The sequence below is a fragment of the Phragmites australis genome, chromosome 11, assembly GCF_958298935.1.
Source record: "Phragmites australis chromosome 11, lpPhrAust1.1, whole genome shotgun sequence".
Taxonomy (NCBI): Eukaryota; Viridiplantae; Streptophyta; class Magnoliopsida; order Poales; family Poaceae; genus Phragmites; species Phragmites australis.
Window position 1 is genome coordinate 23,030,858 of NC_084931.1, and position 25,399 is coordinate 23,056,256.

The 25,399-nt window shown below is 46.1% G+C and overlaps 1 protein-coding gene across 1 annotated transcript; it reads left to right on the forward strand.

Annotated features, from left to right (window-relative positions):
* The first annotated feature begins 20,074 nt into the window (after nucleotides 1–20,074).
* LOC133883873 (LRR receptor-like serine/threonine-protein kinase ER2) lies at nucleotides 20,075–22,461 on the forward strand. The gene is made up of 2 exons (XM_062323262.1): nucleotides 20,075–20,676; nucleotides 20,743–22,461. The coding sequence occupies exon 2, from the start codon at nucleotides 20,780–20,782 to the stop codon at nucleotides 21,983–21,985; it is 1,206 nt and encodes a 401-aa protein (XP_062179246.1). The 5' UTR covers nucleotides 20,075–20,676; nucleotides 20,743–20,779; the 3' UTR covers nucleotides 21,986–22,461.
* Nucleotides 22,462–25,399: the final 2,938 nt, after the last annotated feature.

Sequence of the window (25,399 nt, forward strand, 5' to 3'; positions counted from 1 at the left end):
TTTTTAACGGGCAAGAGTTATCAAGACATCATTGTCGAATAAGTTTTTCTTTTTCCTTTATACTGCTCAAAGCACATACGTTAGTCACAAAGATATGGTTGTCATTAATCACCAAAACTCTTGCCTCTTACCTGGAGGCCTAGATGCTACAGCTGCAGCTTGATGTTACGGGGGGTTGAAAATGCATGCCCGTCCGGTCCTGTCGTCATCATCCCGCTTTTCAGCGGGTGCAGCGGGGAGGGCTCACCGGGCAGCCACCGAGCAACCCCGCGTGCCCGCCCGATCAGAGCAATCCTGACACAGCAGAGCGGTAGGCGATATGTTCGAGCCCTGCGACGTTATCCCGAGGTGCGCCGGATGACACGCGATGGGACCCGTCGCATTAAATGTTCCCACGCCTCCCTGCCAGGCAGTGGCAGGGACTGACAGCAGGCGTGGGGGGAGTGGTTGGAAGTGACAGGCCATGCTCCCTCTTAAATGCAGCATCGAGCCTCTCACCAATTGACACCTCACCGCTGAGCCCTTGTGGGGTCCACCGGCAAGGGGCTTCTCAAGTCCTCAGGGAACTCAGAGTGCTCGGGGACTACTATTCACAGCCCCTTGCACTCTCTTTCGGATATGCCTTTTCTCAGTCCTCGGGGAACTCGGGCACTTGGGGACCACTATTCATGGCCCCGAGCGTCCTCTCCCGGAACTATGTCTGCTCGGGTCATCGGGGAACTCGGGTACTCGGGGACTACTGTTCATGGCCCCGAGCACCTTATCCCGGAACTTGTACTTCTCGGGTCCTCAGGGAACTTGGGTACTCGTGGACCACTGTTCATGGCCCCGAGCGCCCTCTCCCGGAACTTGGTCTTCTCGGGTCCTCGGGGAACTCGGGACCACTGTTCATGGCCCCGAGTGCCCTCTCCTGGAACTTTGACTTCTCGAACCTCGGGGAGATAATCCCCGAGGGAGGGTGCCACGTGGCATTCTGCTGTCCTGGCCTCAGGACTTGGGGACCCCCGGTTCCCATGTCACCGACAAACATGCTGAACAATATAGTCACAACATTGCTAATTGCAACATGGTCGCAACTAGTTACAATCAATCAGCCTAGACAGGTAAGTTGCAATCTAGCTATATATATAGTTGTAATGGCTCTATGTCTATAGTTGTAACAGGTTGTTACAATCAGTCTATGCTTATAGTTGTGACCCCTTTATGTACGTAGTTGCAAGTGATCCTAATCATTGCTCATGAGGTGGGAATAGATATACAATGTTTATATATGCAAAATTAAACGACTATTTTAAAATTTTACAATAATAGACAACCATTGCTCGTTCATCGGTGAGAGCAAGGTCTCGCTCTATGAACAGGTGACACCTTATGGGCCCTTCTGGCCATAATAAATAAATGGCGGTGATATAGGTTCTCACCTGCTGAACTGAGACCTTGCTCTCACCTGCTAAATGGGCAAGACCTTCCTCACAACGACGCCCGATGGGCCCACCCAAAAGGTGTCGTTCACTGTTCGAGCAATGCCTTTTGGGTATAAAAAGCGGTCGTGCTGGCCATGACAACGACATCGCCTCATTTGTTTCCAACCGAGCCGAGAGTGAGGGAGGTGAGAAGGGGAGGGAGGAGAAATTGGAGGCAAAGCTCTATCGGAGGGATGAGGTACGCTTTTTTTATTTATAAACCCGGTAGGATAGCTAATAGTGCTAAGTTTTGATATAGGTTAGAGGTTAGATCTAAGATTTTTTTACAAACCTGATAGGATAGCTATTTGATGTAGGTTAGAATAAAGATCTAGGTTTAGAATTAGGGTTAGATATAGTTTAGCAATTAGATCCTGTTGGTATGCATATTTTAGCAATTAGATGTAGTATCTAGACATATGTTAGGCATTAGATGTAGGATTTAGACTTAGTATAGACATAACTGAGATAGTAGATGTATGATTTAGATACGTTTGATGTAGCGACCCGGAGATATTTTGTTACAATATAGATTAACTGTTGGACCATGTTTTTAATTAATGTTGCATTATTGTAGATGTAGGTTTATGTAATTTTTTTTATGTTTTTTTAAATAATGTTAGAGTTTTTTTTATCGATAGTTGGTAGTTATATCGGATAAGTGACGGTTTAGAATTTTTTATGTAGATTGCGAAATATTATATGGCTAGAATGGGTAGTACTATCGGTATTTGAGTCAATGGATAAGGGTATCTTTAGACCTATGGAGAAGAGTGTCGGACACTTCTACGTCTAATTGATGTGAGGTTTCAAAATAGACCTCGAGGTTCAAGAGATGACTATTGGTATTGTGTGTAATAGTATGAGAGATGGTGTGTACCGAGAGATGTACTCACTCAGGAAAGATCAAGTTTGGAGGATGCACCTGCATGATGTTGTGTAAAGAAGTTGACCACCTATACTGCTTGTGCAATGGAAGAATAAGTAGATAATTGGGGAGATACAGGGTGGGGGTACGTGGAGGAGGATGATGGTGATTAGGGTAATGAGAATATCAATCAGGATGTTGCACATTCATCGGATTATCCAACTAAACCGATCGGTGAGGCAGACGAGTAGGAACGAATCCTTCTCTAATTGAACAGATAGAGAGGGATAATCTTGAGGCTGACGAAGCTCCTGAGTATGACATGTCGGATGGTGCTCATGTTCCCACAGACTGAAACAATCCTAACTTTAACAATCTTGTGGTGGATGAGAGTAATCAGATGCCCTAGGAGTATATGCAGAATGAGGTGACCGATGTGCTAGATATCGTACTAGTCATGCCATGAAGAATATTGTGATTCAATGAGCGATATCGCTTCAATGATAGTTTTATATTGTTAAGTCAAACAAGGAATGTGATGGATGCACGGCTTTAAACGGAAATAGGTTGAGTATTATGAAGTATCAATTGTAGTGGACCATACTTGCACGATGATAAATTTAAACCTAGCCACAAAAATATCATCTTAGTCTTTATCATCAATATGATATACACCCAGATTATAAACCACCTGAATTTAGAAACAGGGTCCTTAATCTGCGCAATTGAGGAGTGTGGGCCCTTAATCATTGCTCTGTGTCCGTTAAACAAAGTGTGGGTGCTCTGTTCCTTCCGAATCATCTCTTTCAGCCTGCTTATTCATTTTCCTTTGTCCGATCGGGCTGTGTGGACTGTTGAAGTAGTGGTACTAATTGTGACGTGATTTGTGCGAGTTTTTTTATTATTATATTTTGAAGATAAAAATTAATAAAAGTAAGGTGTCTGTTTAAAAAAAATAAAAAAACTATTATCTCTAGTTAGGAAGGTAACAGCCACATATCACCTATCCAACAGGTGGTATGTGGACCGTTGAAGCAGTGATATATTTATGGTGTGATTTGAGCGAGCTTTTTATTTTTATATTTTGAGAATAAAAAATTATAAAAATAATTATCTATTTGAAAAAAATAAAAAATAGGTAGATATCTTTTTTAAATTTTTTTATTTTTAAAATATAAATGGCCGGTGCATATGGTTGGTATATTATGATATCATTTTTAGTGCCCATTATTACATCAGTTATAAGTGGCATTCCCCGTGACGGGCCTTGAATGTGCAACCACCGGCACATATCGTACCAAATGAAATGGAGTAAATGACATGAGCGTACTGTATAGAATTGATCATTGAACAAACCATAAAATAGCCTGCGCAAGGCAAAAAATTAAAAATAGACAATATATATAAGCGTATTTATCGAAATAGATAATATATCAACGTATTTACAAATTTAGCATCCGTATTCGGTGCCTTATTTACCATAAAACTATTTTCGGTACATCGTACCCCGAAAATACACAGGGCAGCCATATTCGGCACACTATGTGCCGAATATGGCCGGGCCCGGCCGTTGCCTCGTTGTCACATCACGTCTCGTCGGGTCTCGTCGAGTTTTATGATGTCGGTGCTTTCGGCGCGGCGGGTTTTGTTGGTACTGAGTGCGTTGCCTGCTGTCTTTGGTGCTGAGTGCGTCGCTTGCTGCCCGCTATAAGGTGCATAGTGAGGAGGAGCAGCAGAGACGTGGAGCAGCAGAGGCAGCGCAGCGTAGCGCAAGACGAGCAGCGGACCTGAGGTGAGGAACAGCAGCGCAGCGCAAGGGGAGGAGTAGCAGTGCGAGGTGAGGAGGACCAGCAGCGTGAGGAAAGGAGGCTCAGCAACGCGAGATCAGTTATAGTAGCCGGTGCAATTATTCGGTGTACTTATACTTATTCATGATATATGTATTATTCACTATATTGTTGTAGTCATCTCTATTATGTCTTATGCATTGTATTGTTAACATAATTACTTTTAATTTATTTAATATTTGTTAAATAATTATGACACATAACTTTAATTATTAGTTATTTATTAAGTATTTTACACATTAATTATGATATTTAATACTTGTTTAATGTTTATTAAAGAATCAGAGATTCGTGCTTTGGTGCAGAGGAAGAACGTTGTAGTCAAGAATCAATACATATATGGCAGAATCTTCTAGTATAGGTTTTCCATGGACATCTACAACGATCAATGTAGCACTAAATACCTCCTTGCAGGTTATGCGTGGAGGGAAGGATGATCCCTTCAAAGAGAGCAACCTAATCCAAGTCGTGTCTAAATTGCATGTAAGATCCTTCTGTTCTGCGTTGACCGCTTCGCTCCTACATGTAACCACCGATAACTTTAGGGCCCTCTTGCAAGAGCGGCGTCAAATGTATCTCAAGGTGTGCGAACTAGCCGACCATCTTTCTTTGCTAGGTTTCTTTATGAGGCAAAGAAGGATGGCGATGTTGCTCGAACAGTATGCATCCCACATCTAGGTTCGTCATTTTCTATTTCGTCACCCTGCTTATCTTATTTACATTGATTCGAATGCACCTCTTATGCGTTAGGCATTCTCAGAAGATGCAGAGTTGATCAACGAAATCACACACTTCTTGGTGATGCATTTGCTCTTCGGCGGGGGTGTGATGCCTGGTTCACGTAGAATACGACGAAGATCAGCGAACCTAAGGGGTACAAGGGTGCCCTCTACTATTCAACTAGAAAATAATGAGGCCGATGATGACGATGATTTCATGCCACTGATGCCTCGACGTTGCAGCAACAATACAGGAGAAGGTTCAACGAACACTGCAAGAGGACATTCACACACCACATCGATATGGCGTACAACCAACAAGGAAATAGGATGTGCTCATACCGTGATAGCTCAAGATGACGATGAGGATGATGATTTCATGCCACAACGACCCCTCCCTCCGAGGCCTCTATCTCCGGAGGACACTGATGACCATGAAGATGATGGTGGATTTGCTTGTATCCATCCTCACAACTTTCAATCACCACCTCATAGACAACAGTCATCTTACCCTGATAGCCTTGACTGGCACAACTGGCATTCTTTCACTAATTTACGTCAACATTAGGTACCGTTCATACCGCACCGCAGTGCAGGCTGAGGAGCTCCTGTACTACAACCTCGTGTGCCGGATGAGCTCATGAGGATTGACGAGCGCTGGATTCCGAGGTTTATCCATTTTACATTAAACATTTCATGCTGATTTTTATCATTATTCATCGCTAACTGTATTATGTTTGCAGGTTGCCTGCTGCTGGCCTACTTCTGTTCCGCCTGCTGGTGAAGGTCGACATGTTGGCGGGGGCCTCGGAGGTGGCCAAGCGGTTCATCTATGACAAGACCCTCTTCGCAGCCCTTGTTGACAGATGGCGTCCCGAGACGCACATGTTCCACCTCTCGTGCAGCGAGATGGCGCCCACGCTCGAGGACGTCTAGCTCCTGATGGGCTTGTCTTGCGCGAGTGCCGCTGTTGGGGCTAGGGACATGGGCATGGGCTGGCATGACAAGGTGCTGGCACACTTCTCCACCGTTGAATGAAGGGACGATGTAGCCCCGTTTAGACCTTTTCTAGGGATCGAGAAGCACAGCCCGACGAGGGCCTTTCTTGTTCAGTTTGTTGTATGTACGTCTCATAATGTTTTCTCATCTCCGTTAAATTACTAACATAATAAGATATTAGTACTTGTTTCTTGTTTTACAGGCAGACAACATCCATCCACAGGCAGACGACGAGGATGTCTCCCGCCACCTGGAGACGTACCTCCTATGGTTGTTCGGTTGGGTCATCGAGACCCACGGCAACACGGTCTCGAGGAGCATGATCCCTACACCAGAGAGGTTACGGACGCTGACCAATGGGTGAGTGCTATGCTACTTGTGTACGTATATGTTCGTTACAGACATATTTTTGTTTCTCTAACTTAGTTTAGTTGCACAGCCGAGTTGGCCGAGCATACCCGGACTTTATTCACCAATTCGATAAGCTGCCGGTGGACTGTGTCCGTTGGACTTCGTACACGAAGGACGAGGTATATCGTTGTGCTCCGCTTGGACTTTCGGTGTTCTGCTTACATGATCTGGAGCACTGGCTCATGACTTGCGACCTCATCTTCGACATCTACGTGGAGGAGTACTCACCACATCGCGTGATGCGGCAGTTTGGGAAGTTTCAGGTGTTCCCGCTACAGGTGGCTAGGTCGGTGCTATCAACATACAAAAATGCGTAACATTGTAATTACCTTTTCATATGACACTATTCTACACCTTTTTTTTTTACCTATATTTGTTTTTGCAGGTTGACACGGAAGGGGGCTCAATCCACGAGCACATTTGCGTCACGTGTGCAGCGGTGGGTTGACGAATGAGACCAAGATGTCGAGCACATCGTCGACGAGGATCGGCCACACTCTGAGGAGGCGTACGAAGCGTACCTCTCATGGTTCGTGCCTCGAATGTGGATCCAGCCACGTACACACCAGCTGAGCTTCCACGACATGTGGCGGACGTGCGCGATGCGTACCCAACACAGAAGGACCATGCATGTTCTCTTGAGGTACGAATAACACTACGCGAGTACATATTTACTACAATAGATGGTTAAAAAATTATTTAATTAACTGAACGTTTCCTTTACAGAGGGACATACTATGCCAGATTGATGCTGAGGCACGTGCGTTGAAGCTGCAGCTCGATAGTGGCAGCGAGGTCCCAAGGGCGGAGATGAGCGCGGCATTTGGCCGCATTATCTGGAACATGGCCAGGGTCTTCCGATCGATGATATGTGGTTCATCCTCGGACATTATGACGGGACCATGAGTGTTGGCTCATATCCCGTCATGTCCGTTCACCACCTTCACTGAGCCACCACACCCATCGGTACGTCCGAGCTTCGACGTCGAACCGTTGAGGACATCTTCGACCCCGGCTTCTTATTCGACCCCTACTACGGTGAGGCGGTCCTTCACCGGGGTTGGTCACCCCTTCTACACCATCAGCAAGGCAATGCACCCTTATTTCGCGGACCTAGGTCCTTCTAGTTCTCACGTCCTCGGCTCAGGTACGACACTCACTTCATGCATAAAAAATGTTACGTATGTCATGGTTTATCGATGTTAATATGTTTTCTTCGTTGTTACATATGTAGAGATCAAGGATATATGTGACATAGAGACGCATGGTAGCTACATGGAGCTGTTTAGCATGGATGTTACTTATGTCCCTGGGTACGACTTCATCTTCGGACAGGGTGATGAGCTCGGTGCATCGCAGCTATCTAATGTGCCAGTCCTGGGGACACAACCCTCTCAGGACGAGTACGCCACTCCACCGCCGGCTGGACGTCTTGCGCGGATGATTGTTCCACCATACCATCTCACGTACTCAGCTAACCAGGTGAGAGCGAGAAGGTGCAGAATCTCAAGAAAGGATGCGACCAGGGGACATAACTTGTAGGCAGCTATGTCATTGCTACTTTCATGATGTTATGTAATTGTCTTTTCTTCAAGCAGCTATGATTATTGTTACTATCATAATAACTTTCTTCAAACTACTCGTACAACGACCATTTCATAACAGTGCATGAAAAACATGTCGACCGAACATACGATAACATATACGTTACCCCTTGTGGTGTACCAGCGCTTCACCTTACATGTCTTAGGAAATGAAAAACAGTACACATCAAATACGAAATCAAATCCTCTTCCCACCGCAAGATCACATCGATATTACTCCCAGTTGTTCCTTCGACCCGCCATGCGAGGTAGGATATAGCTTCTTCTGACGTTTCTGGCTCTCTCTTGGCACAATTATTCCTGTAGTTCCTTGATGACAACGTGAAAATGACATATATATATTCTTGAATGTGTGGTTCTATGAGTGGGTCAATCTAGTACTGGAACCCCAATCATTTGCGTGGAAAAAATTATAGACGAGATAAGTAAACTGTGTTACAAAAGTAGGAAAGAAGGTGAGTATTATTTTTTTCGTACTTTGAAATGTGGACAACGGAAGAAGTGACATCCTACGTCACTGAAATGCTCATAAACTTAGACTACAACATCATCTCCATGTCGACATGGCGGCCAAAACGAGCAAGGAAGAGTATTGTGGTTTTCGTAAATAATTTCTTGCACCCGGCAATCTGTGTTTCCATAAGGCATGCTTTGTTTAGCGATGTAGTACTATATGCCATTGTAACTTGTCGTAGAATTGGTACGATTCATTGCATATTGTCTTATGTACTGTACCCATAGACATGCAATGAATGCTTACGCCGACCCTTATTTATGATGTACTTTACTTTCTTCAATAAAATTATCGGGTTTTATATCAATACGTATTTTCTAAGCCCAATACTTTTATAGGATTACGTGCTTTCCATGCAGAGGCAACAATAATTCCTTACTAAAATTTTACAGAATGAAATAACCACACAAAGAAATAACTTTCACATGAAATCTCTATCAAGCATCAATGGCATAACTTTTTCAGCTTTCACAGCGAATCATATGCTTCAGCCCCCATGCAAGCCCATGCACTCAGTCCATGCACCATCCCCCTACCACTATAAATAATCCAACCGTCTTACATTGACATATTACTCCTTCCTCAGCTCTCTCAACTACAATATCTTCCTCAGCTCCATCAAGCCCACCTAAGAAATATTGAGGGATTTTTATCCCCCAGGGTCAAACCGTCGATGTGCTTCTGTGGTAACCCTTATAGGCTTCACGAGTCCTAGAACATCTCATACACATATAGCCTACGCTTCTTTATGTATGCTAACTACTAGTACAACAAGCCTCGACATGGACCGTAGCGATATAGATCACTCATGTGACACTTTCCATATAATTTCATGCATTGTCTTACTAATCTCCCATTTTTTTCATTTGTCCAGTCTACTCCACATATCTATAACTTTATGAAATGACTTGACATAGAGAAAAATAATCACCAGAAGTGGTGGGTCGACATGAGCATGCAGTGGAGGAGGGAAGCATATGAGCGTTGGGAGTACGAGCAACAACAGGAGAAATTACGACTAAAGCGCCAAGAGGAGTAGCTCATGGGGAAGACAGCGAAGGAGCATGCCGTGGATGAAGCACAAAAATCTGATAGGGAAAGAAAGCGGGAGAGGACTCGTCGCGCTAAGGCGTATGACCCTGAAGCCCTACGAAAAGAAAAATATCCTATATGCACTCAGTAGAGAGCATCGATAGTAACCCGATATTTTTTCATTCCCTAAGGCATGTTAGGATTAGCAGCGATATGCTATTAGGTTAGTCTTTAGGCGTACCGTATATGCCAACATTTGTTGTTGTTATATTTTTATGGTTAGGGTCCTTTCACACAGCGATAAACCCCATGTTCCATGTAATTTGCCAGTGTATGTAACATCTGTGCCGGGTTCTATGCTAATGGTGCTTCACAACTATAATTGTTGGGAAAAAAAATACATTTTGTATCCTCCCAACATAACTTCACTAAAAAATTACTCATACAATTTTACATCAAAGAACTAAATAAATGTCAACAAATTTACATCGAACCAAAATTTTCAAAACAATAACCAATGTCGACAACTATTTGCATAACTAACATTTCTCGCCGAATAAAAATGTGCACTATTTTTTAAATTATCGTAAAAAAAGTTAAATTAAAAAAATAAAAATTATATGCACATATCAATTCCCCCCCCCCCCCTAAATGAGTGACATGAAGGTCTCGCCCATTCAACGGGCAAGAACAAGGTCTCGCTTGCTGAACGGGTGAGATCTTCCTCTCTCTCTAATTATTTCATTCGTTGACCATCATGGCTCACAAGATCTCACCGGTTCAATTGGCGAGATAGTGTTCTCGCCCATTGAACGGGCAACGGTAAGTTAGATCTACGATTTTTTGAAACGACCGTGTATTCTTGATAATATTAAAGAAATAAAATATATAAAAAAATTCCGCAATGGACTTGTCATGATCGTGGGCTCACAGCGTGGCGAAGAGCATCCCTAAGAGATTCCCTTCACAAAGGGATTTTGTTTCTTTCAGCGCTATAACGGCTTCCTTTCATGGTTTCTGTCACAAATAGATTCTCAAAGTTATTTTCTTCAGGACGGGATTCTCTCTCCTTTTACTTCATGAATCCTTCAAAGGGAAACTGTTGGAGATGAGAGAAAATAAAGGGAATAAGAATCAGGAAGGAAACAAAATGAAGGAAATATTGTCGGTGAATCAGGAACCAGGGGTCCCCGAATCCCGAGGCCAGGCCAGCAATCCGCCACGTGGCGCCCTCCCGCGGAGGTCATCTCCGCGAGGTAAAAAAGACTAAGTCCCAGGAGAGGGCGCTCGGGGCCACAAACAGTGATCCCCGAGTACCCGGGTTCCCCGATGATCTGCGAAGACTAAATGACCGGGAAGAGAGTGCTCGGGAGGTGAACAGTGACCCCCGAGCACCCAAGTCCCCCAACGACCAGGAGAACCGAGTACCGGGAGGGGTGTGCCCAGGGTTGCGAGCAATGGCCCCCCGGGCACCCGAGTACCCCGAGGACCCAAGGAAGGTAGTTCCAGGAGAGAGTGCTCGGGGCTGCGAGCAGCGGCCCCCGAGCACTCGGTTCCCCGAGGATCCGTACAGTCAAGCCTGGGAGAGAGTGCTCGGGCCATGAACAGTGGCCCCGGAGCACTCGGTTCCCCGAGGACCAAGAGAGGGCGTTTTCGGGAGAGAGTGCTCGGGGAGGTGAACAGTGACCCCCGAGCACTCGGTTCCCCGACGACCCAAGAAGCCCCCCGCCAGTGGCCCCCACAGGGGTCCAGCGATGAGGTGTCAGCCAGTGAAAGGCCCGATGCTGCATTTAACGGCGCATGTGGCCTGTCACCTCCAACTGCTCCCGCCATGCTCAGTGTCAGTCCCTGCCATCCTCTGGCAGAAGGGCGTGGGGACATTTAATGCACGAGTCCCATCCCGCCCCATCCGGTGCGCCTCGGGATAGCATCGCGAGGCCCGAGGTGTTCCGTCTGCCGCGCTGCTGTGGCAGGCGAACAAGATCGGGCGGGCACGTCGGGCCGCTCTGCGGTTGCCCGGTGGGCCCTCTCCACGGCGCCCGTTGCCAGCGCCATCATGACGACTGAAGACCGGGCGCGGGGCGCGTTTTCAACCCCCGTCACTTCGCACGGAAGCCATGATGACGTCCTTTCCATTTATGGCGCCTTGGAACTCGTGCCCCCCCTTTCGGGGCACGCTACCGCTAACGGGTATTTAAAGCGGCCGGCAGGCACGGACAAAGGAGATCGAACACAGACCGAAGTTAGACACACAGACCGAAGGTGAATCCAAGCGTACAGAGGGCGCTCGAACTCTCAGACTCTTGCTCAGAGATCGAAGAACACCTTCGTACAGGCATAGAAGCTGTGACCACTGAAGAACAAGGAGCCCGAGGCTCTATGATAGACAGACATTCTTGTAACCAGCACATTCCTAAGAGACATTCTCAGGGTATTTATAGCATCCACACAGGAGTAGGGTGTTACGCGCAGTGCGGCCCGAACCTGTCTAAAAATCCCCCCAGCGCATTTACTCTTTTCTGCATTAGATCATTCCACCTCACCTGCCATCGCATTTACATCCATTTATTTCCCCAGCAAACATATTCATAATCATCCCCCGGCCGAATCTCTAAAAAGGGGTCCCTCAGGATCCCTGCGATAGGAGCTAACCCTCCGACAAATATGGTTTAGGATGCTCGAACGTCGCAGACGGGACAGACGGGCGAGCGGGCGGGCGGGACGGTCTTCTGGGGAAGCAAATTCTATAAGACCCTGTCCTATGAAAGACCTCTCTCCTATGATGATACGTGTTCACTTTCTCTTCTCTTCAACCCAGCCATTAGATCACGGAATAGATGGCATGAATGAGATTTTACGAGAATTTTTTTAAATATAATTCTATAGAATTTGCTTCCGTCTTTCGATGGGACGGGTGAGCGCCGCACCCCACGAGGGCGCTCATAAGGTGGCGTTCGGAGTCGGAGGCGATCCTTCCGCCACGCCACCGGCCGGGTTTCTGACGCCGTGCAAGGGCGTTATGTTTTTAGACAAAGGAATGTCGATTATTCCAGCCTCTGCACGGCTACCCCATGAAATACAAGGGCTTTATGTGGAGCACTGGATCTGATGAAGGAACCGTCGCTGTGTCATCAAGAAGGTTACGTGACCGTGGGTGTAGTCATGAGCCAGCCGTCGCATGATTTCTGATAAACTTTTCTGTGCGTACGAGCTTGCAGGTTCTTACATCCGTCACACACAAGTACGCCGCGCAAGCAGGTCCGGTGATGACGATTATCGTGTTCCTACGACGTATGGACCTTGTTCAGTTAGCACGGACGTGCATGGAACACAGAGGTAAGGTTTAAGGGAGGAGCCAAGCCGGTGAGGTTCGAACCCTGTCCGGTACCCTCGGCCTCTAACTAAGACTGCGCAGTTGGGGAGCGCTCTTTTAAAAAAAACCTTGTTCAGGTAGTGGTCGGTCATTTTGCCAGGGCGACGCCTGTCGCGGCATGGTCCAACAAGGGGCCATGGCCATGGCCAGCCAGCCAGGACGATTTCGGTCAAGAGGGAGGAGAGGAGACCACCGGGCTCGGCGGCAGGTGAGCTGACGTGTGTGCCTGGATATTTAGAGGAATAGACGAGGCGAACGTGATAGCACACGGCCGACTGTAGTACTGGTCCATGCGAAATGGTTATGGGAAAATCCAATCAAATTGGATCAGGATCCCACACCGTCCTGGACCGTCCGATTATCAAAACGAAGCGTCGTGAGAAATCTAAAACCCGATCCACTCGATACCACCCAGAAATTAGCTGTTTTTTTTAAGGCCATCCGGCTAGCTTTATTAATCCTCAAAAATTGTTACCTTCGCCATGTAGAAACAATCATCGTAAATGACCGCAACAGTTGTAGATGATCAGGTCCTGCTGTTCGTCGTGTCAATGACCTCCAAACAGACCGAGTGTACTAGAATTGATTGACCACCAATCCTCCGAGTCAGCATCAGGCCTTCGCTAAGCGCAAGAGCCTCTACAACTGCAGGGTGAAGGGAATTAGCAATTCTCTTTAACTCCACCTATAAATGCTCCAGTGTCATCCCGGATGACAGTGCCAGTTGTTGCCAGCTTTGTTTCATAGTCAAACGACGCATCTATGTTGAGTTTTAGCGTACTGTGCTTTGGCCGAATCCCCCGTGGTGTCGAATCATGCACTCCTTCGTTTGAGCTTTTGCAAAAAAAATTGCAAGTTCCTGAATCGACATCCTAGTTCTGGGTGGTGACTGGATTGGTTTAGAGTTTACCGATTGCTGTCGCTCCCACCAAATGTACCAGGAGCCGACAGCAACAATCTCTTATACCAACACACCGCCCAAATACGAGTGCTTTGCTCAGTCATTGCAAAGTAAGAACTCAAGAACTGCTGACCTCACTCGGTCAACGTCGCAAGCATGTGCTATCTCCTCTTGCAAGCCCAAAGACTGTCACACCCCCGCCGCACGGGGACAACTAAAAAGGGCGTGTCGAAGATCCTCCTCCCAGGTATTACAAATCGGGCACAATGAAGGAACTTTCACGTGTCTGTTCTTGAAGATAGTTCGACAGGGAATAGTACCATGGCGGCTTCTCCCGACAAAGATCTTTACCTTCTCTGGCACTTACTTTCGTCTTCTAGACTACACACTAGATGGGATGGGCCTAGGAACCGCCCTGGCCATGAGTCCTACTAAGCTTTGCACCATGTTGATGCTCCCATTCAACGTGGTATGCAGAGAGCACCAAAAAAAAAAATCCTGTCTTTGTGAACTTCCATGAGAGGAAATATTCCATATCCCCGTTGGGTAAAGGTATCTAAAGTATCTAGTCCCTATCAACTTTCCAGAAGTTATCTCGTATTAATTCTTCATCCCATTGGCCGGAATGTGGATTGATCAGCTCACTAACCTTGGATAGGATTCTCGACCCCTTTGGAGTGATGATTTTATGAGAAGGGATGCTTGGAATTCATGGGTCCTTCCAGATATTTATTTTCTCTCCATCACCTACACGCCAAATACATCCCCTCTTAAATGTTTGTATGCCAGCCCGTATGCTCCGCCATGAATACGATGCCCCTTTCTTCAAAGGGATCGATAAGATATTGCCATCTGGAAAGTATTTCGCCTTTGAAACCCTTGCACGTAGAGACTCTTCATTTGAAATCAGCCACCAGCATTGCTTAGCGAGCATGGCCAAGTTGAAACAATAGATGTCACTAAACCCCATACCTCCTCGATTCTTTGGAACACACTTCTTCCACCACGCTAAACAGTGCATCATTGGTCCTCTGGTTGACATCATCACCCCCACCAATAGTGTGACGTCGCGTCTGTTATGCTCTTGCAAATTTGTTTAGGGAACTTAAAGATGGACATCACATATGCTAGTATGCCTTAGCAACCACTTTGAGTAGCACCTCCTTGCCTCCAATGGACAAGGTCTTCTCCTTCCATCCATTTATCCTTTGACACACCCGATCCACGAGATGTTGGAAGTAGTCAGATCTATCCAAACCGATCATGGGTGGCAACCCCAAATATTTGTCAGATAAAATCTCAGTCAAAACATTAAGAATGGTGCAAACCTCTACCTTCACCTCCACATTTGTGTTTGGGCTAAAGAATATGCTTGATTTGGACTCACTTATGAGTTGTCCAGAAGCCCTACAATACTCATCAAGAATGTGCCTCAGGCATTGAGCATCCTGAGTATCCGCTTTCATTAGGATTAAGGAATCATATGCAAAGAGAAGGTTTGAAACTGCAGGAGCATCCCTGCAAATCTTCACACTAGATAGTTCTCCTTTTTTCCTATGCATCTGTCAGGAGCGATGTGAGGCCCTCAGCACACAGCAGGAAAAGGTAAGGGCTAAGAGGGTCCCCTTGTCTCAGTCCACGCGAGGGAGTGAAAGATTCAATTATATTTGAGTTAAATCGGCATCGTATTGGATAGAGGTAACACATTCCGTAATGAGCTCTACCCACTGATTTGCAAAACCAAGCTACAATAACATTGATTTCAGAAAAGTCCATTCCATTCTATCATATGCCTTGTGCTCCTCATCTTCACCTCCATTCCACTCTAAACCACACACAAGCCAATTTCCCCCATGCTCCTCATCTTCATTGTATGTAGTTCACAAACCACAAGACCATTATCCGTGATAATCCTACCTAGGACAAAAGCATTCTGAGTGGGGCTAATAATCTCTGGTAGGAGAGTTTTCAATCATGTTGCAAGGATTTTAGAGATAACCTTGTACACGACATTGCATAAAGTGATGGGATGGAACTGAATTACCTCCTCTGGATTATCAACTTTGGGGATTAAAACTATTGTGGTGTCATTCCATCCAGTAGGTATTACCCTGCTGTTGATCGCGTCAAGAACCTCGTGTACAAGATCATTCTCAATCAACTGCCAAAACCTTTTGTAAAAGACCACATGAAGACTGTTCGGCCTGCGCGCCTTTAGGTCCCCAATATTAAGGAGCGCTTTTTTTAACATCCTCAGCTGTATAGGGTGCAAACAAGGCCTCGTTCGTATAGGGGGTGACACGTGGATTCACCTTGTCCAACACGATGCCAATTGGTTCTGAAACCTCAGTAGGAAACATGTTAGAGAAATAAGCAACAATTAATCTCCCAAGCTCATCATTACCTTCCTACTAACCTCCCTTCACTATTCCTCAATTTTTTGATCTGATTTATCTTCTTCCTTGCGGTAGCAAAGTTGTGAAAGAACCCCCGTATTGTGGTCACCATGTTTTAACCAATTGGCTCGGCCTCTTTGAATCCAATAGATCTCCTCTGCTCAAGAAGGTTTTCTATTGTAAGTTGAATTTTGTTTAGTTGGAATATGGAGTCATCTATCAGCGGGCCAGCACAAGACTCTAGTTCCGTCTTTAATTCCTCAATTTTTTTCTTGGGTGCTTTCAACGTCGAGCGATCCCAAGTATGCAACTTTGCATGGACAGATGTCGTGCGTGCAGCGAATGCAGGCTCCATGCAAGCTCTGTCCCACACAGTCTTAACAATCTCCTCCACCGTTTACTCTCTAAGCTATCGGGCCTTAAAAGATTTCAACCCACCAGACGACCGGACAATCGGACTCACCTCATATTCCGTGTGTAAGTGATCCAATTTAAAATGCTCTGCATTAACCACAATAGCACCAGGGAAAAGATCGGCCCAGCTTGAATTGCGTCGCCATGTGAATAAGTCACAATGACGGTTTGCTTAGGATGTGTTTGGTTGGAGCGCAAGTTTGAATATGGTATGATCATTCTTATTCTTTTAGGATGGGATAATTTAATTTTTTATTTGATTGAATTGATAGGATGAATTAATTTTCTGTTTAGTTAGTGAGATTAGAGTGAATATAATGAGATAATTTTCTGTTTAATTGGATGAATTGGATGAGTTGAATTGGTTATGATTATTTTTTCATCAAATAACCTAAAGTTGAAATATTTTTATAAATTAGTACGTTATATGAGAAGAATATTAACGATTTTATTAGTTTTTTAGAAATTTATTTGAGGCATTAACAATTGTTATATAAGTTATAAAAATATGTTTATTAGGAGAATTTTAATTAAATATTAGCTCTGTCTTTTTAGATCAAACCAATTAAAATGGATCACTAGTAAGCTCTAATTTGTTCTAAAAACGTTTATAATTTTTAGACCACTCTTATACTCTTAAATTTTAATCAAAAGTTAAATAAAAAACATAGCACTAATGTGCATGTCTCGGTCAGGCTGTTTTTGCCCATATCCCGCATCCAGCATCTCAATATATGTTCCCTTTTGTTGGCTACCTCATCCATCGCGTACATCCAACTAAATACCTTAAATACTTCTTTAGTACTGTGTACGTGTAGGAAATTCATAACGAACAACTGCTTTGAGCCAACGGCGTACCGATATGTACGAATGGAACAGCTAGATAGCATGTAATGCCGGTTTAGGCCTTGGCAAGAATAGAAGATTCCGATATGTACGGCGCAGAACGTAATTGCAGCTGCATCGTCTAAGGCCACTTCAATGCTGTTTTGTTATTATTAATTAGGTTTCCACGTAATTAAAAGATGATACGGCAAGTAATACAAAAATAAGAAAGAAAGAGATAGAAGAAACTATCTTTTTAGCAATCATAAATAACTGAAAGATAATAAATTATCTTATGAGTCATCACGAAACCAACAACACGTATGTACATATTAAAAGCTTATTTTTTAATAATAATTTCTTACTTTTTTTCTTAAAGACATCATCTAATAAAACAAGATATTAGAAGCGGCCTAATCCTGTGATGTCTTCCTGGCAGAAAATAATTAAAAAAGACCAACAGTGTGATGTCCCGTACGTCCGAAGTTTCTGAAGGAAAGGCAGCTTCTGCTACTGTGCAAGAGGGTTTGCACAACACAAGCCCCTAGTGATGGATTGAGATCCTCTGTATTAAGATGAACGTGCACAGTCCGATTAAAAACGGAGCCCAGATCTGTGGCTACAGTAACATGTGAACCACGGAGATGCAGTATGTCATATCACTGTTGCTACAAAACTTGCTACAGTACATTGACTAATTAATTAAACCTACTGTAGCAGTTGGCTTATTACACTGTCCACACAGTGATTCTCTGTATTAATCACAATTAAGGCAGATGTTCCGGATCCCCTAGTGATGGTGCTAACAGTCTGTGGCGTGCCCTGCTATCCACATTCATGAACCTGCTTTGCGTTCACGTCCAACTCCTCCGGTTTAAGTACTCTTGCCTTCGAAGATTTAGGTGTAGCATTATGATGTCCTCGCAACGTCGGCCAGGCAGATCGAGTACAATCATTGTTCTCAACTGAATCATTCCATTTTCACACTAACTCCGTGAGAACGTTGAGCAGCCATGGTCGTTTTCATTCACGACATGACCACCTCAGAAGGCAAGTGAATCGAAATCACCTTCTTCGCGTGGAGTTGGAGAGATCGTGCTGCGTTACGCCCAGCGAGCAGTGGCCAGAAGCAGCGAAGAGTTGGAGAGTTCGTGCTGGTTTGCCTGACGCGGTAATGCTCGCGCACGTCGGGGAATTGTTTTTAACCCGAGTCCACGGGCTCCCCCATCAACCAATAAGCCGAGGCCAACCCAGCGAGCGATTCAGTGTGGATCTGTGAGGCATGCAGTGTCCGTGCCCGCACGTGTGCGCATCGCATCGCCGCACCGCATCCCCTTGATTCTTACCGTTGGCTTCGCCGGCCCCACTACCTGCTCTGGCCAGGTCAATCGTTTGCCTCCGCCTCCATGACAGGGAGAAACTGGAAAAATAATGGAGCTCCCCAATTCAAGCAGGCTTCGGATGAGCTTCTCTGATTACTGTTACACTGAGCCATCTTTTCACTGTCGCTACTCGTTAGCCCGTTGCTGCCTCTGACATCGGGGCCCGGTGTCCGACATGCTGGTTCCCGTGGAGACGAAGCACGTTTCTGCTAGAGGGGGCGCGACCTTTGGGTAAGAGTAAGATCGAAGGTACCCAACAGAAAGAAGCCATGGTCAGGCCATGCTACGGACTGTTAACCTTTTTTTTGCATATGCATGTACATTTCGGGAACTATTCAGGATCTTGTCATCTTGTCGATAGCAACCTCCGTGTCATGTTTATCCGCTTCTTCGTAGATCAGATTGCAAAAATTACACACACTGTCATTGCTCGTGTCATCTACTACTTTACTTTCCTGTCCATCAGTCCATATGACAAAAAACGATCACATGGTTTTTTAAATAACGTATGAATCACATCCTTAATATTCATCGCGGCTCATCCCCTCACTTTGTACACGATTGTAGACAACAAAATGCCGTGTCCCATTCACAAGGCAGGCCAGCCCAAATATGTGCATCTACCTTGCGTTTCTGTCACGTAGTAGAACCCAGGGTTAACATTAGCCAGTAATCCAGGATTACAAGTTCCACTCGAACGTTTCGATCGCTCCCATCTCAAAGAAAATTTGTATGGTGTAATTTGTGTAACCAATAAATAAAAACAGCATGTTAGAAGTAAAAAAATCTAATAAAAATATAATAGTATAGAGATATCATCTACAATCTCATAATTTAAAGCTCAAGCAACAACTTATATAAGGAAAAACAAAAAAAAAAGACAGTGAACAAGCCTAATCTACCTGTAGCTCATCCAAGTATCCATGGCCTTTTAGGCTTTTACCCTGGTGCCAGCGAGGCGAGGAGAGCAGACACGAACACCAGTCTGGGTCCGGCTAGAAGACGCGCACCAGGTCCCCGGCCCGTTACGCCCGCGTCGTGTTCCGGCTCCGGAAACCCCACCTCCACCAAGGGTAGATCCACGAACCCATCTCCCCCCACCCCCGCCTATGCCAGGTGGGTCTAGTAGACTTACGGTCCCACACGCAGCGTGACCACAACGGGTCGTATGTATCCCCTGCAGCCTCTCGATTTTTCGTGGCAGAAAGGTGGCTCGGCTCCCGAGGCGGTCGCGTTGATGACGCCCAACTGCCACATGAGTCCGAACAACCCCACATGTCATTGGCAGGTCTAGGGGCCAGGGACCCACCCGAGCCTCAGGCTCGGACAGCCGTTTGCGCATCCGAGCCTACCGCGCAGCAGAACGGCCAAGCCCGAAGCCACTAAAAAATTCGGAGACTCAGCGGGAAAGCCGAGCGGGCCAATGGAAGAAGGGAAGAGGAGTGCGGCGGTAGTAGTGTAGTGGCGTGGTAGTAGTGTGCTAGTGCTCGCAAAGCAGAGAGCGTAGGCGAGAGAATTGATTGATTACTCCCACAGTCCCACCACGTCTTCTCCACCTCCGACCCACCCGTCCTCGCGAAGCCACCATCATTGCCGCCATCGCCGCAAGATCCGAGCTCACTGCTGCTCGTTGCTTAGTTTCTTAAGTGCTTCGCTTCTCGGCGAAGTGTTGCGGTTGTGGTACTGGAGTGGAGTGGCGGTACGTGTGCTGAAGTAGTACCCACCACCACCTCCATTAAAGGCGCTCACGCGCCGCCTCCGCCTCCACGAGAAAGCGAGGCGAGAGAGTGAGGACGTACTCCTTCTCACTTCCTCCTCTCACGGGGGCAGCCACGTACAAAGGCAGCTGCTTGCCAACGCCCGCCCAGCACCCCCTCGCCGCACCACCCCACGCCGCGCACCTTTAAAGAGAGCGCGCCACCTTAAAGGTTCCCGCGCCACCGCCCGCGCTTGTCTCGGTTGATCGGTGCTTTTGATTGTTCCTTCTCTTGCAGAGGCCGGGGCGGCTCGCGTGAAAGCAGAGGAGCGAGAATGGCGGCGACTGCGCGGCTCGGCGCTGTCGTGGCGTGCGTCATCTTGGCGGTCGTGGTGGTGGCGCCGCGGCCGGCGGCGGGGATCCTCGACCCCGTGGACTTCCTGGCGCTGCAGGCGGTGCGGCGGTCGCTGGAGGACATGCCCGGGTCCGCGTTCTTCGACGGGTGGGACTTCACCGCCGACCCGTGCGGGTTCCCCGGCGTGTTCTGCGACGGGGACAGGGTGGCGGCGCTCGCGCTCGGTGACCCCCGGGCGGGGTCGCCGGGTCTGACGGGGCGGCTCGATCCGGCTCTCGGCCAGCTGTCCGCGCTCACCGAGCTCTCGCTCGTGCCTGGGCGCGTGGAGGGGGAGCTACCGGCGTCGCTCGCCGCGTGCTCGAACCTCCGGTTCCTGGCCGTCAGCAAGAACCTCATCTCCGGCACGATACCGGACGGCATCGGCGCGCTGTCCAACCTCCGGACGCTCGACGTTAGCTTCAACCAGATCTCCGGCGCCATCCCGCCGTCCATCGCCGGGTTGCCGTCGATCACCAACCTCATCCTCTGCCACAACCAGCTCACCGGCGGGATCCCGTCGTTCCCGGGCTCGTCCTCGCTCCTCCGACTGGACCTCAAGCACAACGCTCTCTTCGGCGGCGTGCCCGCACTCCCGGCAGGGCTGCAGTACCTCTCGCTCTCGGCGAACCAGCTCACCGGCACGGTCGACTCCGTTCTGCCCTGGCTGACACGGCTCAACTTCCTCGACCTCAGCATGAACCAGCTCGAGGGACCGATCCCGCCGTCGGTGTTCGCATTGCCGCTGTCCGTGCTGCAGCTGCAACGCAACTTCTTCGCGGGCCCCGTCCAGCCGTCCAACGACGTGACAATCCCGGTGGTGGACCTGAGCTACAACCGCTTCTATGGCCAGCTCTCGCCGCTCCTCGCGGGCGTCGGGCAGCTGTACCTGAACAACAACCGGTTCACTGGCCAGGTGCCGGCGCGGCTGGTGCAGGAGCTGGTGGGCTCCGGCGGGCTGCAGCTGCTGTACCTGCAGCACAACTTCCTGACCGGCATCGAGATATCGCCGGCGTCGTCGCTCCCGTCCAGCGTCTCGCTCTGCCTGATGTACAACTGCATGGTGCCGCCGGTGTACGCGCCTTGCCCGATCAAGGCCGGGTCGCAGAACACGCGGCCAGCCGACCAGTGCCCCGAGTGGAGGGGCTGAGCTGTGACTCATCGTGCAAGAACAAAGACAATGCCAATGCCGGATCGCCTCGGATCGGTCGGAATCGCCGAAAGCAGAAGAACAGTGGAGATTGCAAAAGGGTGGTCTCTGAATTCTTTGATTGAATTGTTCAGTTACCAGTGTTCTTTCTTATTCTTTTTTTTTTTTTTGGTTGGGGGAGGATAGTTACAGACAAGTAAGTGCTTCAATAATCAGGATTTACAGGTGTAAGTTTTTTGTTTAGTTGGTGTATGTGCATTTGTGTCTCTGTTGTATAGGGAGCAGTAGTAGTTACTATAACATTGGCTCTATGTTGTGAGGATGCTGATGATGGTGTTAAGAGCCAGTGATGTTATTTTATCACATCATGCCATTGAGCAAGGATGATATGACAAGCATACACTGTGCTTGATTTTGTTTGCCACGTGAGAAACTCTTCACAATGCTTGTAAGAGATGACCTGATCTTTTTTGTTATGCAGTGATGCTTTTCTGGTGATGGCATGTTGTGATCTTATCGGTGAAATCATTGGATGGATCGTGTGGTCGTGAGCTCCCGTTGTTCTTTGTTTCAGTAGTACAGTGTGATAGGCCTCTGTAGTCTGTAGTACGTGCAATCATTCTAACTCACATACTGTATTCGAGATGAACAGATCTGACCTGATAATCTGATACGCGATCGCCAAATTATCGATTGCCTTTGCACTGCTTCACAAGTTCTCTCAATCATTAGAGATCCAGAGACATTGTGTGTTATTGGTTTCCTCGTAATGAATGTCAGGTTAGAATGGTGCTCTGCTTTCTCTCCGTTCTCTTTCTCTGCTTCCTCTGTTCCTTCTTATTCTCTGCAGTGTAAGTAATTCAAAAACTTCCGTTGATTCTCTGACACTCATGCACCCTATCAAATTCCTCTGTGTTCCAATTTGACAACATTTGCAAATTCGACGCTCACCTGGTCTAGGAAACATCGAGTTAACGAGCATGGTATGTACCGTTCTCTGGATTTACGAGTTGCCACTTAATGGTTCACAGGACGGCTCCAGCGACGAAGCTGGAGGCTTTAAAAACGGGCAACAGAGTAACGTCACGTACTACACACTAAACCCTCCGAACATACAGCACTGATCTGCACGGGCGCACGGTCACCAAATCCGAGCCTGATTCAGTGATCTGCAGGGAAAAGCTCTGGTCCTCCCCACTTCAATTCTCTGCTCCGAGATACGTGCAAAACTCTTCCATTTATATTTTCTACAATTTAAAAAAATCTTTAACAATTTGTACATGTACATATTGATACAACACGCATCTGATACAAATTTGGTGCAAACATTTGTACATATGTGCACTTTAAAAAAATAAATAACATATGTACCAAATTTGTATTATTTTTTACAATGCACATATGAACATATTTTGGGAAAAAAAATCCAAAAATAGACAACATACGCTACCGTATTTTCTAAATAGACAACATACCGGCGTATTTGCAAATTTAGCATTTGTATTCGATACCTCGTTTACCACAAACTCGATTTCGGTACCTGAGGAACCGAAAAATAGTGGGCCTAGCCGTATTTGGCACCTGAGGTGTCGAATACAACTGACCTTTGTCACTTGTCACCACGTCTTGACACGCGTCGTGCTGCTTTTGTCGAGTTTTGCAGCCCACACATTGCTATCCCCGCGACTTTAAGCCCACGCACTGTTGTCCCCGCGCTGCCGTATTTTACTATAAAATAAGAGCAGACTGTTAAGGAGCAGCAGTATGAGAAGAGAGGAGACAAGCAACAACACGAGCAGAGGAGAAGTAGCGCGAGGCGAGGAGGAGCAGGAGCAGTGTGAGACGAGGAGTAGCAGCAGCACGAGAAGAGGAGGATTAGCCCGAGACATGGAGGAACAACAATGCAAGTTATAGTGAGTACTTAGATTATGTATTTAATTAATATTTGTAGCAATAATAGTAAGTACAGTAAGTAGATTATTTTCGTTCAATTACATTTGTTTAATTATATTAATTTGATAAATTAGAATATTTAGATTATTTACTTAGTTTGATTATATGAATTTGACTCGTCAGTGTAATAAGATTATTTATTTATTTTAATAATATAAATTTTATTCATCAGTATAATTAAGGTGATAGCCTTGTGCATGCATGCTCTTCATAGTTGTAAGTAGGGTGTTAGTGCAATGATAGAAAAGAGAGAAAAAAAAGAAAAAGAAAATAAATTTTAGAAAGATTAAAAAAAACTTGGTTTGGACAGAAAGATTGGATTAAAATCACTGTGCACCAAAAAATTACCAAATTGAAATTTTGCAAAGTGAATTCTAGCGAAAAGCATTAACACTTATTAAACATTTAATCACAATAGTTGTATATTAGTACTAGATAATATTTAATTAATATTTTAATTCAATCTTAAAATTAATTATTTCATTTGAATTCAATACTGATGATTTAATTAGTATTGTTAATTACTTAAATATTTAGCATTGTTAAGTAATGTTCTATTTACTTTGCATTGTTAATTTAATTACATGTAAATTAGTTGTGTATTGTACATATATTTAAGTAGTTATTTTATTACATGTGTGTTTGTGCTTGATATAGTATGACTATCTAAATTTATTATGGAGAACGTCTCGCTATTTTGCACGAGAGGCTCGTAACAGTTCAGAACTGCAAGCAGTAGAGAGTTTGGTTGAGCTACCTATTGACATAGATGGTGTGAAATCACATGTTATGAGCATTTTGCGTGTGAACCAGTAGTCATATACTGTTGTCCTGGAGGGTGTACGGCCACAGCTTGTTTCAAATAGGTCGGCTATTGTCCATACGTTGTTCGAGATAAGAAGGAACAACATATGTGCTTTGTACTCACGCAAGACATTAGAGTAGAACTTTGATATGTGGGTGTACGTAAATATAGTGTCATGACTGGTGCAAGGTGATGCAGTGACTAGCGTGTAAGGATCAGGCCAGTAGATGATGCATGAAGAGGAGGGAGGGCATGTCGAAGAGGGAAGTTCCGGTACAGAGGGAAGTTCCGGTACAGAGGGAGTTGGAGTGGACCCTTCTGAGGTAGATGCATAATGTGTATGGATGATGAAGCCGGTGGTAGTGGGGATGAAGAAGCTATTGACAACAAAGACTCGGTGCCAGTGATCCAGTACTTTCATGGTACTGGACTGCTGGATTGTGTTGTTGTTGAGTATAACACCTTATCTAACTGGGGATATCAAAATAGCGACATCCAGGTCGAACAACGGTTTCGTAACAGGGGGAGGTCATCCACTTTATTAGAAACTATGTTGTAATGACAAAAAGAGACCACAACTGCACCCGGTCTAACCCTACAAAGTATGAGGTCATGTGTATCAAACACCTGAATTGTCCTTACTTTGTATGAGCACA

Coding starts and splice junctions, on each gene's coding strand:
- LOC133883873 (XM_062323262.1), top strand. CDS start 20,780: ATGGCGGCGACTGCGCGGCTCGGCGCTGTCGTGGCGTGCGTCATCTTG.